This window comes from Hippopotamus amphibius, chromosome 8, assembly GCF_030028045.1.
Source record: "Hippopotamus amphibius kiboko isolate mHipAmp2 chromosome 8, mHipAmp2.hap2, whole genome shotgun sequence".
In the NCBI taxonomy this organism is placed as follows: Eukaryota; Metazoa; Chordata; class Mammalia; order Artiodactyla; family Hippopotamidae; genus Hippopotamus; species Hippopotamus amphibius.
The window spans coordinates 20,094,072-20,107,252 of record NC_080193.1 but is presented as its reverse complement, the minus strand read 5'-3'; the positions used below and the strand labels follow the sequence as shown (position 1 = coordinate 20,107,252).

Genomic DNA, 13,181 nt, shown 5'->3' with positions numbered 1-13,181 from the left:
ATTAGGTGCGGCCCAGTATCTCCCCAGGTCCTCTGACCAGTCTGTTCTGCATCAATCTTTTTTTTTTTAATATTTAATTTGGCTGCATCAGATCTCAGTTGTGGCACGTGGGCTTAGTTGCCTGTCGCATGTAGACTCTTAGTTCCTCTACCAGAGATTGAACCTACATCCCCTGCATTGGAAGGCGGATTCTTAACCATTGGACCACCAGGGAAGTCCCTGCACCAATCTTTTTTTTTTTTTTTAAGTTTATTTATTGGCCGCATTGGGTCTTCGTTGCTGTGCATGGGCTTGCTCTAGTTGCGGAGAGTGGGGGATACTCTTCGTTGTGGTGCGTGAGCTTCTTATTGTGGTGGCTTCTCTTCTTGCGGAGCATGGGCTCTAGGCGTAAGAGCTTCAGTAGTTGTGGCACATGAGCTCAATAGTTGTGGCTCTCAGGCTCTAGAACGCAGGCTCAGTAGTTATGGCACACGGACTTAGTTGCTCCACAGCATGTGGGATCTTCCCAGACCAGGGATCAAACCCGTGTCCCCTGTATTGGCAGGCAGATTCTCAACCACTGCACCACCAGGGAAGCCCTGTACCAATCTTTCCAAGGGAACCAATATATTGGCATTTTACATAGTGGTCACCAAAGATGTCTGCACATACAAGGCAAGTAGTGGGTCATCGTGACCCTTTATAGGATTGAGAAAGGAATGGTATCTTCTAAGGAGTTACATGGCTCGTGCCAGAAGAAAAATTGAGCTTTCTGACTGAGTGGGTATTTCTGCCATAGGGGAGGTCTGGTTATGGGTAATACAGATGCACAATGCACACTAAAGAGGCCAAAACAGAGAAAAAGTTTCAAATTTTTCGTGTCTTAAAATGTACTTAATTAATTAATTAAATTTTTTTTGTTGTGCCATGCTGCATGTAGGATCTTAGTTCCCCAACCAGGGATGGACCCTGCACCCCCTGCAGTGGAAGTGTGGAGTCTTAAGCACTGGACCACCAGGGAATTCCCATAATGTGAATTTTTATTTCACCAAGATCTTTGTTTCTAATTTGAGCAAAGGTGCCAGCGTGCCTCAGTTGGCAACTTGGATTTTATGTTAAGTGACAGGGGGAGCCAGTAAGAAGTGTGAAGCAGGACATGATGAGATCGGGCTTATGTTTTAAGAATATACTTAGGGAAGGGAATGGAGCGCGGCTGTACGGAGACAATAGTGGAAAAATAAAAATGATCATGGCTAATAAAAATGTAACAAAAAGGACCCTGGCTAATCATGTATTTGAACTTAAATTCAAATATATTTATATTCCAAAAATCTATATCTTTGGCATATCAAAAGCCAACCCGTTACCTATTAGAACTTGCTCTTCCACTAATTTATTTGATGTTTTCTAATCTAAAATTATTTTGGGGACCTCCCTGGTTGCGCAGTGGTTAAGAATCTGCCTGCCAATGCAGGGGACATGGGTTTGATCCCTGGTCTGGGAAGATGGCACATGCCCCAGAGCAACTAAGCCCAAGCACCACAACTACTGAGCCTGCGTGCTGCAACTACTGAAGGCCGTGCTCCTCAAAAAGAGAAGGCACCGCAATGAGAAGCCCGAGCACCACAACGAAGAGTAGCCCCTGCTGATCACAACTAGAGAGAGCCCGTGCACAGCAATGAAGATTCAACACAGTCAAAAAAAACGTTTTTTATTGTATTGAGGGTTAATTGACATATAACATCAGTTTCAGGTGTACAACATGATTCAATATTTGTATATGTGATGAAATGATCACAATAAATCTAGTTAACATCTAGAACTTTATTGTGAACAATGAAAGCAGTGCTAAGACTGGGAGAGAACTCCTTTTTAGCCCAGCTGGAGTCCCCGAAGCGGAAGGTTCATTTCCATTTGTTACCTTCTAGTGCCACCACTTGACCCTTTCATTCCTTGCACATTTGTGCCCAAGAATAGAATCACAGGCTTTTATGTGTGATCTCAGCCTTATAGTTAGTTTTCGTAAGGTTCAATCACATAGATATTAAAGAAATAAAATGTAAATACTGAGACACTATTTTCACCTATCAAATTAGCAAAAAGTTTAAAAAATAAGACTGCCCAACATTGGGAAGCCTACAGTAAAGCAGACATTCATGTTTCTAGTAGGAATAGGCTTCTGTGAAGACCTTTCAAAATGCATGCAGTTTGGCAACTTGCACCTAGTCTGTAAAATGTCCTTTAGGGACTTCCCTGGCAGTGCAGTGATTAGGGCTCTGAGCTTCCACTGCAGGGGGCACGGGTTCAGTCCCTGGTCAGGGAACTAAGATCCTCCAAGCCACACAGCACAGTCAATTCCCTTTGATCTGGTAAATCTGTTCCTGGGAACATATCTTAAGGAAATAACTCCAAATATGGAAAAAGCTTTGTGAAAAATATCGGTGTAAATTTCCAGAAGAGAACAAGTGGGTGACCATCTACACCTCCTGCAACTAGGAGGTTTACAGATGAGGGGATTAAGGCTTTGAGATGTTATATAACTTGTCCAGGATCACACAGCTAGGTGTGTGAGCCAGAGGTTGAACCCCAACTTGTTTTTTACCCAAAAATCCATGATTTTAATCATATTACGCCAAGTTTCCTGTAGAGAAACAATATTTTTCTCAACAGGAAAAAAGAAAGGCAAATGAGTTCTAGTATTATTGAATTCAGTTTATTCACAAGTAGAGCAAAAGACTACATACAAAGGCAGGCTAGAGGTGTGATTAACGTTTCTGTGCGCTGGGTCCCGGCTGTAGGCTTTCAGCTCCACACCGCCCTTCCAGGCCAGCCTCCGTCCTGCCCTGTGCTGCCGGGTGGGGGCTTACAGCCTGCAGACTGCGTCTCCCAGACTCCTTGCCAGATGGCTTGTGTTCAGTCCTGTCATTGCTTGGCACTGGCACGAGAATTAGAAGGTTGCAGAAAGTAAAACACTGCTTCCTTTCCCTTCTGGAGGTGGCTTGGCAGTGGCAGCGCTAGCTGAGGAGCAATGAGGGGAGGAGGCTAGGCCTCCGGAACAGCCGCACCCCCAACTCAGAGGCAAACAGCTTTAAAAAAAAAAGAAAGAAAGAAAGAAAAAAAAATTTATTTATTTGGTTCCGCTGCGTCTTAGTTGCAGCTCACAGGATCCCTAGTGGCAGTTCTAGGGCTTCTTAGCTGTGGAATGCAAACTTTTAGTTGTGGCATGTGTATGGGATCTAGTTCCCTGACCAGAGATCGAACCTGGGCCCCCTGCATTTGGAGTGCGGAGTCTTAACCACTGCACCACCAGGGAAGTCCCCAAAGCAGCTTCTGATGTTAGGGGAACAGCCCCTCCCCTTTAGCTCCTCCAGCACCCCCTCTTCATCCCCCTTTTGTCTTTCAATCCTCTTGACACCTTTGTAACCAATTTCTGATCCTCAATTCTTCTCTGCTTCAACTACCTAGAGAGGTTTCTGTATTTCTGGCTGGCCACTGACGGATATGCTCTGCAGCAAAGATTAAACACATATTTACTAGAATGACATTAAAAAGACTGATATTCTCATCTATATAGGTAGAAGAAATAGGATATAAGTGGTTGCTTTTCTTACGGGGGGAGCAAAATACTTTCCTTCATACAGAGTGCAAAAAATTGATAGTCTCTATAAGTTATACTTGACACTGGGAAACAAAAGATTTATTAATTTGGGATATGAGTTCTTTATGAGACAGTTCTTTTTATTAAGCATCTTAGTTATTACTTCTCGGCAGACATTTGACAATAGCTATTGCATGCAGATTGCACAATTTAAACACTGTAATAAATAGGGTCAGTTAATAGATTCCAAACTTCCTCTTCTTCTTCTTGAAAAAGGCTTTGATGATCTATTATGATCCATTAAGAAAGACCTAAATGGGAAGAAACACAGAAGCATTTTTATGAGTGTCACTTAGTTTTTTAAATAGAAAATGGTTTGATAAACTATAGAACTTAAGACAACTGTATTGCTAAAAATTTACATATGAGATTATTTTGCATTTTAGACAGTAGAACTTAAGACAACTGTATTGCTAAAAATTTACATATGAGATTATTTTGCATTTTAGACAGATATGATTGGAGAAAAACAGATACATTTTAAGGGCCACAAATCTGTCTCCTGAATCAATATTCTTCCTTTTTGAAAAAAGTAACCTATGCCATCGGGCACAACAGACTGGAAGTGAAGGGAAGTTATTATTTTTTTTTTTTTCTCATTTTTATTTATTTATTTTTTGGCACACGGGCTTAGTTGTTCCGTGGCATGTGGGATCTTCCTGGAGCTGGGATCGAACCCGTGACCTCTGCATTGGCAGGCGGATTCTTAACCACTGCGCCACCTAGGAAGCCCTGAAGGGAAGTTATTAATGGATGTTAACAAAATGTAGGCTTATTTTAATACTTCTGATCTGCACCAAGGAAAGAAAAAACCACTAATAACTTAATTACATTTATTAAAACTATGAAAATATGATCAAATTAAAATCTTTAGCTTATATTTAAGTTCAGAACAGGAATAAAAGTGATCTACATGCATATTTTATACACAAAAACATTTGGAAGAATGTATACCAAAATGTTAACAGTGACCTTCTCTCTGGTTACTGAGATTTCAAGTGATCAGTTTTTTTGTGATTATTTTTGTTCTTCCATATTTCTTTTTGTTTTTTTATAGTCAACGTATATGTCTTAGCTAATTAAAGAGGAAGGAATGAAAGCAATGAATATTCAAGCACAACTAATCAATGCCCTTTAAAATTTAGCTTGTCAGGGAATTCCCCGGTGGTCCAGTGGTTAGGACTCAGCGCTTTCACTGCCATGGGCCCGCGTTCAATCCCTGGTTGGGGAACTAAGATCCTGCAAGCCATGCAGTGTGGCCAAAAATAAATAAATACATAAATACATAAATAAACTAGAATTTAGTTTGTCACTTGCTTCTGTAGTAAAAACAAGACTTCATGAGGAGTCGTGATGCTGGAGAGCAGCGAAAAGCCGCGAGGGCCAGATCTGAAAACTGCAGGCCGCCCGGGTGCAGTGCCTGGCCCGAGGCCACGTGGCTGCTTCTCTGCACAGTTGAGAGTGGAACCCAGGCCTCGTGATTCTTGGTCTGGGGCCCTCTCAGACAAAAAGTGAAATATAAAAATACATGCAGTCATGCATAAAAATACATTTATCTCCTGAACAGGTTGGCTTGATTTCAAGACCCTAGACATAGAAATGGTGTCAGGTTAGAACCCATAACTGGGCCAGATTTACCTTCAGAATTTCACCGGGAGTGGCATCTGGTGGTACAGGTTTCCCACAATGCTTGTAATATTCAGTTACAAAGATGGACGCTTCATTTAAACTATGAAATCAGAAAGAAGAGGGGCATGAGGAAAGCGTGGGGGTGATAACTACGTTTGCCATGGTGATGGCTTCACAGCTGTGTACATATATCAAAATTATCACATGAAGTATGTGCAGCTGATTATATATCAATTTTACCTAAAAATATACTACTTGTTCATAAATGACAACCTGCAATTATGGTTGGATCACAAGTGGTAAACAAGCAGAAAGAAATCCACAGCGCGGCACTGAGAAAGGGACCTCTCCCAGGGACTGGCACAGTTAGAAAAAAAGTAGGGATGGACTGGGAAATATTTCAATCCTGACTGAGCTTTCCCTTTCTTCAGTGCCAGCCCATTTCGCCCTTCATTTTACTCTCCAAATCCCCTCCCAACCCTATCTTAGGAAGCTTACTATTTCTAAACTTGTGGGTGCTAAAAAATTAGATGATCAAGCTTAGCAAAAATTATGCTACATACAGCTATCGATTCTCTCTGGTCAGGTGTCTAAGGAGTAGAGTTGTAACGCAGGGTTTTAAAGCAGGACTGTGAGACACCTGTTTTGAGAGTTCAGGCAGCTTGATTGATTGTCTGATTCCAAATTCATGTTCCAAGAGATCTGGTTACAAGACAACTAACCTCTGAGTATGTGATAGTAGCACAGTAGTGACGCTACAACTTAATATTTGGAGCCTTTAATTACAATCAAATAATTATAAAACTATTTGATATTTTTATCCAAAGTAAAGATAGATTTTAAGGAATTTCTACATTAGGTTGTTTTTTAAAAAATTTTATTAACTTACCTTAACTCATTTGCCAAATAGTTCACTAATTCAGTGATGTTGCTGGTATCCATAATAAGTGATTTCAACAGTGGGAAGTATTTTGTCTTTGCCAAAATCCCAAACTCCTTCTTATCTATGATATTATTCAGCACCAGACTTCTAATCTACAGAATGACAGGTGTCACCATATGCAAAATGTGTTAGATGCCACATCCTATTCAATATCAAAACATTTCTGACAAGTAGAAGTTAAATTATCATCACATTGTGACTAAGCCTCCTTTTCGAGGGGGTGGGCATGGGGGAGGGGCACTGCTTTGGTCCATTTCAGCAGACAGTGAATACATTAAAAGTTGCTGCTAAGCACTTTGGGACTTTTTACGAGGAAACCTATTCACAATGACAAGCTTTGAAGGCTACAGATTTTTCACTGAGCACAGCAGTAAACAGGACAGCCTGCTTTTTAAAAATTTACTGAGGCTTTAATGAAAGCAAAATAATTGTATATATTAACAAACAGATTGAGATAGTAAGTTTTCAGCTTAATCTTGGTTTGGGGTAAATTTATTACCTTCTAATATCAAGTTTTTCATAAGAAAAGGGAGAGGAAATTGCCTCTTACTTGATGTGAAAACCCTGCCAGCTGGCCAGTGTTCATATGCTCCTCTAACTGCTGTAAAATGATTTGAGGGTCACAGGAGCCCAGAAAATTCTAGAGAAAAAAATCAAAACATAATGAATGGAAAAGTATAATTACTACTAATTTCTGTCAAACCTGGAAGGTTTTCATTTTTAAATTTGAAATATCTTCAAGCATATCTATTATAGGAAAGACTGCCTCTATCAACAACAACAAAAATTATTGAAATAAAGGAAAAAAGCATTTTACAAATACCTATTTCAACAGCAAAGAGTTGTTCAATAAGCATTTTGTCATTCTAAGTGCCAAAACGAATCTATTTAAATACTGAAACGCTGAAAAGCATCAACGGATGAGTTTAAGAATAGTCAAAAATGAACAAAGTCAAAGATAGGCACAGATGGCTCTGAAAAAATGCAACGAATAGAGCAAGTGACAAGAAAAAAGCATGCGTGTTCGTTTATATAGATCTCTATGTACTGGCTTATCTACCCGTGAGGAAAGAATTGTAAAACATTTCAAAATGCTTTCTTCTATTTATTCTATAGTATAAAGGGGATGGGAGTTATTTTTAAAAGTTCTGTCCTCAGAACGCTCATGGTGCCTTTGTTAGACACCCACACACAACCTGACTCTTCTCCCTTTTATCTCCCACATCTAATCACCAAGTCAAGCTGCATCCTCTCCACCTAGTTCATTTCTGCTGCCACCACCCTACTCTGGGCACTTACCCCTCAAGCTTCCCCTGCATAGCCACAAGGTGGCTGGATACGAATCAAGGGAAATAAATTCCTGTAAAAATGCACTAATTCCCAGGAGTTTCACTTCTCGCCCCCTCTCTCTTCCGATCAAGCCCACGTGGATTATTCCTTCTAGAATACTGCCTGATCATTTCACTTTACTCTTGCAGGAAAATTCACTGTTCCCCACTGATAAAGAATAAACTCCTCTTAAGGCATTCCTCAGACAAACTTCCATCTGACTTTCAGTCTTACCTCCCACTAGACCCCCACACAAATCTTCCACCCCACTCATGCTTTACAGGTTTGGTGAAAAGAAAGTACAGCCTTTTGCAGCGGACATGCAAGCTGAGACCGTCCACATCCTTGGCGGCCCCTGAGGAATAATTTGCAAGATACCTTTATTTCCTGCTGCCTTTTTTCCGAGTGGGGTGTGAGCATTAGACAGGCTAATGCAAAAGCAGGAAGCTCTAACTGGACATACTGCCTGGCCACTCTGATCAGGTCAAGATCATCTGAAACTGGACATCTTCAAGAGAGCACATTAATTAGTTAATAACCTCTCATACTCACTAGATTATACTGGCCTTCCTAGTTTTCCACAGTGGTTACCTGTCTATGCTTTCAATAGTTTTAAACTTTAAAGTGCTGGTGTATAATGTATGCCTAGTAATGAGTAACTCAAGCCTTTTATGACATCCTTCGTGGAATATGACTGGATCTACAGGAACACAGACTTCTGACTGCAGCTATAATTGTCTATACATGGCTGAAGACGGATACTTAGAAAACTCAAAACCTGTGAGACAACACTATGATTTATGGTAGTCACAAAAGGTACTCTATACGTATACTCTATACGTATGTTAAAATGATACAGATTTTAGAGAATGCATATCAAATATAAGTTCCCTAGTAGCACTGCACGTGGAAAGTAGACATTGTAAAAATAATAGATATTTTATTTTCAAATCAAGTGGTATGCTTAACTTCCCAAGAAAAAAGAATGACTCAAAAGGAGCGTTTATTAGAAAGCAATTTTATAAGCAACAAATCTGATTGGGGTGTGTGTAGGAAAACAAATATTTTACTTACTCTAGAACAGCGATGAGACTCTCACAACAATCTGACAGCTGGTTGGGGCTCAAAGGACAGGATGCTGAAAATAAAAATGAACAATAATGTGTCTATGAACACAGCTATAAAATGCTACTGTCAATGTGTCAGGGGAGAAAGGTACCTGAAAGCAGTGGTATCTGAACCACACGCTGCCAGGCTCTGCTGAAGTAGGGAACCTGAGGAAACAAGGATATTGAAGAATCTTGTGAACTTCTTTATTTTGCACTCACAGAAATATATACACTTAGAGCTTATATTCTTTTTGTACCTCAATAATTATTTTACTTTTGATTGAAGCAGAATTGACTGATTATATTAGTTTTGGTGTAGCACATACAGATTCTGTGTTTTTGCAGATTATACTCCATTATGTTATTATAACGACTATAATGCCCTTGATATATGAGATACCCTTGTTGCTTACCTATTTTACACACAGTAGTTTGTATCTCTTAATCCCATACCCCTAATTTGTCCCTCCTCCTTTCCCTATCCCCTTTGGTAACCATTAGTTTGTTTTGTATAACTGTGAGTCTGTTTTAGAGCTCATATTCTTAATGTTAAGATCAAAATCAGAAGTTGATATCTCCCTGTTCTAGATCATCAAGATTCTAGAAGAATTTTCTTCATAACTGTATATTTCAAGATATTAACATATAATCTTGGCTGATTCATTATTATTATGTTTTGCTCTGCAAAATATCCTTATTTATTTATATTTTTAAAAATTGAAGTATAGTTGATTTACAATATTTTGTTGAAACTGTTTCAGGTGTATAGCACAGTGATTCAGTACTTTTACAGTTTATACTCCACTAAAAGTTATATAAGATAATGGCTATTAATTCCTGTGCTTTATACCACATCCTTATTGCTTATTGTTTTATACATAGTAGTTTGTATCTCTTAATCCCATACCCCTAGCGTGCCCCTCCCTGCTTCCCTCTTCCCTCTGGTAACACTTGTTTTCTCTGTCTGCGAGTCTGTTTCTGTTTTATATATATATATATTCATTTGTATTATTTTTTTAGGTTCCACATATAAGTGATATTACACAGTATTTGTCTTTCTCTGACTTTCTTCATTAAGCATAATATTTTTTAGGTCCTTTCATGTTACTGCAAATGGTAAAATTTCACTCTTTGTTTATGGCTGAGTAGTATTCCATCCTTCCTTTCTTTCTATCTATCTATCCATCCATCCATGTATCTATCATCTATCTATCCACCACATCATCTTTATCCATTCATCTGTTGATGGGCATTTAGATTGCTTCCATATCTTTGCTACTGTAAACAGCTATGAACATTGGGGTCTGTGTATTTTTTCATGATTCATTATTGTTGCATTTGGGAAAAAAGTGTCAGAACTCAACTCAGAAAACAAAATTTATACTAAATCTATTATGCGTCAGACATTGTGCTAGAACCATAGGAAAGGGGGAAGGAGAGAAATAATTTCAAGAAGTGAATAAGGCAACACATAAACTTCCATCAATAGGAGAGTGGTTCAGTAATTTATGATATATCTTATTCTATATTTTACAGAATAATTGAGTTAAAAATAATGAAATACCTCCAAAGATTAAACATAGTGTAAGACCCAATAATTCCACTCTTAGGTACACACTCAAGAGAAACAAAAACGTGTGTTCACTTATACACAAATGTTCACAGAGCAGTATTAGTCATAATAACCAAAAAGTGGAACCAACCCGAATACCCACCAAGTGATGAATGGATAAATAAAACGTGGTCTTGCCGTATGATGGAACATTATTTAGCAATAGAAAGGAATGATGCACTGATACATGCGATGATAATGCAGCTGAACCTTGAAAACATTATGGTAAGTGAAAAAGACACAAAAGGCCACATAGTGTAGGACTCCATTGATATGAAATGTCCAGAACAGATAAATTCATAGAGACAGAAAGCAGTCTAGTGGTTATCAGGGGCTGGAGGGAGGGGGGAAGAGGGAACGAATGATCACTGATAGATACATGGTATGTTTTCAGGGTGAAGAAAATGTTCTAGAGTTAGATGGTGGTGATGGTAACACACTTTGTGAATATACCAAAAGCCACCTAACTGTACACTTTAAAAGGGTAATTTTATGTGTGAATTATATCTCAATAAAAAAAAAAAGATCTATATATGCTGATATGAAACAATCTCCAAGATACTATTGTTATGTGAAAAAAAAATACTTTGTCTAGAATGTGATTGCATTTATATGTACAAAAATGAATACACACACACACACAACACACACATGCATGTATACACACACACACATCTGCTTATATGATAATAGGATAGCTCTAGAAGAAAACAGAATAAATTGTCCACAGTAGTCACTTCTGGGGAGATAATTATGAAGGGAAATGGTAAAGGAAAATTTTCATGTTTTATTCAGTATATGTTCTAATTCATTAAACTAAGAATAATTTATATATTTCTATATACACATAAAATAAGTATTACATATATATAGCGATTATGTGTATGAACAACACATGAAATTTAGAAAAGGTGAATAAAACACGATCTTTGACTTTAAGAATTCTCAAAGTGCAAGGGGGCAGTCGAATGTGTGATTAAAATAAATTATACCGTGACCAGTGTTAGAGTTGAGCCAAAGTGTTTTGAGGTCATAAATGAAGATGTGATTCATGAGGCCTGGAGAACTGGGAGAAGTGATCCTCGAGGCCTCTTGGAGGAGGCAACGTCCAAGCTGAGTATTCCGGGTCCAGGCACTATTTTAAAGGAATGGCATCCTGCAGCTTCACTGAGGAGCTGACTACTTAGTTCAGTGTACCCAGCAGCCGCAAGGCCGGAGGGCATAAAGATTAAATTCTATAAAATTTTCTTTAGAAAACTACATACCTGCCATAAAGAACAGATGCTGGAAATGGCTGTTAAAACCTTCCTTAGATAAGGAATCTGAAAAAATAAAACACAAAAGTTCGGAAGACCACCCAAATGGAAAATTCCAATGTGAACTATAGGATTCTTAAACTTTCACAAAGAATATTGGTAAAATTTATCTGCCATGAGGACCGCCAGAGATGGTCAGTTAAAAATTCACACACATCAATGAAATTGAGTAAATTTATGTCAGTTTTGAGTTTGCATTTCCTCTGGCCTAATGCCAAGTTTTTTAAGTTGGGCGTGAAGCCAGTGAGAGTGTTTTCAGCATACATCTGTTCAATAACAGGTATCAGTGCAAAATGTCTAGGAGATGCTGTGTAAAACCTTTAAAATATACTGCAGTCTAGGGCACTGAGTCTTACTTACCATACTGAAGCCAAGAAGCTTTTGCAAGAGTCCATTCCAAAGCTGCAGGTCATAGATTTTGTATTCTAGACAAAGCTCAGTCACCAACCTTACCGCCTGAAGCAGGGGAAAAAAAAAAATCATACTGTTTCAAGACACCAGTAAATCAAACCACCTTTGGAAAAGGTAGGGCAGCTGAAGACAAAACATGCTATAGTCAAGGTGTGTCTATTGTCTAATTTCAATGAAGGCCGTCCTCTCTCTAGGGAAAGAAAAAAAAAAACTATTATTTTTCTTTTTTGCTGTTACGGACTCACACACAGCATCTCAGGCTCCCCCTTCTCCCCTCTTTGTTTCTTTGGTCCTAGAACAGTTGGCCTGTTGGCCCCACACCCTTCCTACCCTGGGCTCCAACTGCCTCAGAGACTACATTCCCACCGGTAACTAGAAGGAAGAGAAACAGCACTCCGTGCACAGGGACAGTCTGTCTAGATGAGGACAGGCAGGCCTTGGGGAGGGATTATAAAAGTATTCCCTCCAGTAGGTAGTGATGGCTTCAGGCCTCAGGCTTTCAGGGAGAGAGGTAAGGGGGCTTCAAAGTTGCCTTGTCACTTGCCAGGACGGGAAAGTCGGGAAGCTCTCAGAGCAGCAGCCCTGTTCAGGAAGCCAGAGTTTCTCTGGTTCTGTCCTTCAGGAGTCTGAGTGGTGGCAGGCAGCTGAGTGAATACAGCACCATCTGAGAAGACGGAAGTCCCCACCATCAGATGACCCAGTGTACATACCATGGATTCGTGGCTGTGGTTTTTCCATAGACCCTTAATCATTCCTTCTTTAGGACTGTTGGAAAATAATTCGTACGTGATGGGGATATTCAGAGCCTCGAATGATGCCAGAAAAGTTATGCATTTCAAATAAGATCTGGAAAACAGAGGCACGTATGGGAATCATCCTCACCCGCCACATTTACGTTTAAGATAAAAGCCAACACTTGGAAATATTGGGCCGGTTTGTTAAATGTCTATTTTAGGCTTCTAAATATAGTCATGAAATATTAGAAAGAAATCAATTTGAACAAGATGAAGAAAACGCTCAGTTTCTAAACATCTCAAGGGAAATAAGATGTTCTTAAAGGCCTGTTTCCCCTTTGCCAGAACGTCAAGGACACTCAAGGCAACAGAACTGTGTTGACACAGCCCGTCTAAAGTGCTCTTCCGAACTAAGGGACTTAAAAGTTATGCTTCCAAAGAGCAATCTGTTTTCTATTAAT

At 39.2% G+C, this 13,181-nt stretch overlaps 1 protein-coding gene across 7 annotated transcripts in view; it reads right to left on the bottom strand.

Annotated features, from left to right (window-relative positions):
* Window positions 1–1,705: 1,705 nt before the first annotated feature.
* The window catches only part of KNTC1 (kinetochore associated 1), a 71,966-nt gene continuing 60,490 nt past the window's right edge, over window positions 1,706–13,181 (bottom strand). For 6 of the 7 annotated variants that reach the window (XM_057746381.1, XM_057746385.1, XM_057746384.1 and 3 more), the window contains 10 exons: window positions 12,697–12,832; window positions 11,936–12,031; window positions 11,525–11,581; window positions 8,758–8,812; window positions 8,613–8,676; window positions 7,917–8,046; window positions 6,760–6,849; window positions 6,156–6,301; window positions 5,276–5,366; window positions 1,706–3,888 (listed from right to left, as the gene is read on the bottom strand). In XM_057746381.1, the coding sequence (XP_057602364.1) occupies window positions 3,868–3,888; window positions 5,276–5,366; window positions 6,156–6,301; window positions 6,760–6,849; window positions 7,917–8,046; window positions 8,613–8,676; window positions 8,758–8,812; window positions 11,525–11,581; window positions 11,936–12,031; window positions 12,697–12,832 (886 nt within the window). In that variant the 3' untranslated portion in view covers window positions 1,706–3,867. Of the gene's footprint in view, window positions 3,889–5,275; window positions 5,367–6,155; window positions 6,302–6,759; window positions 6,850–7,916; window positions 8,047–8,612; window positions 8,677–8,757; window positions 8,813–11,524; window positions 11,582–11,935; window positions 12,032–12,696; window positions 12,833–13,181 lie in introns of those variants that run through there. The other variant, XM_057746388.1, reaches the window with a different exon arrangement.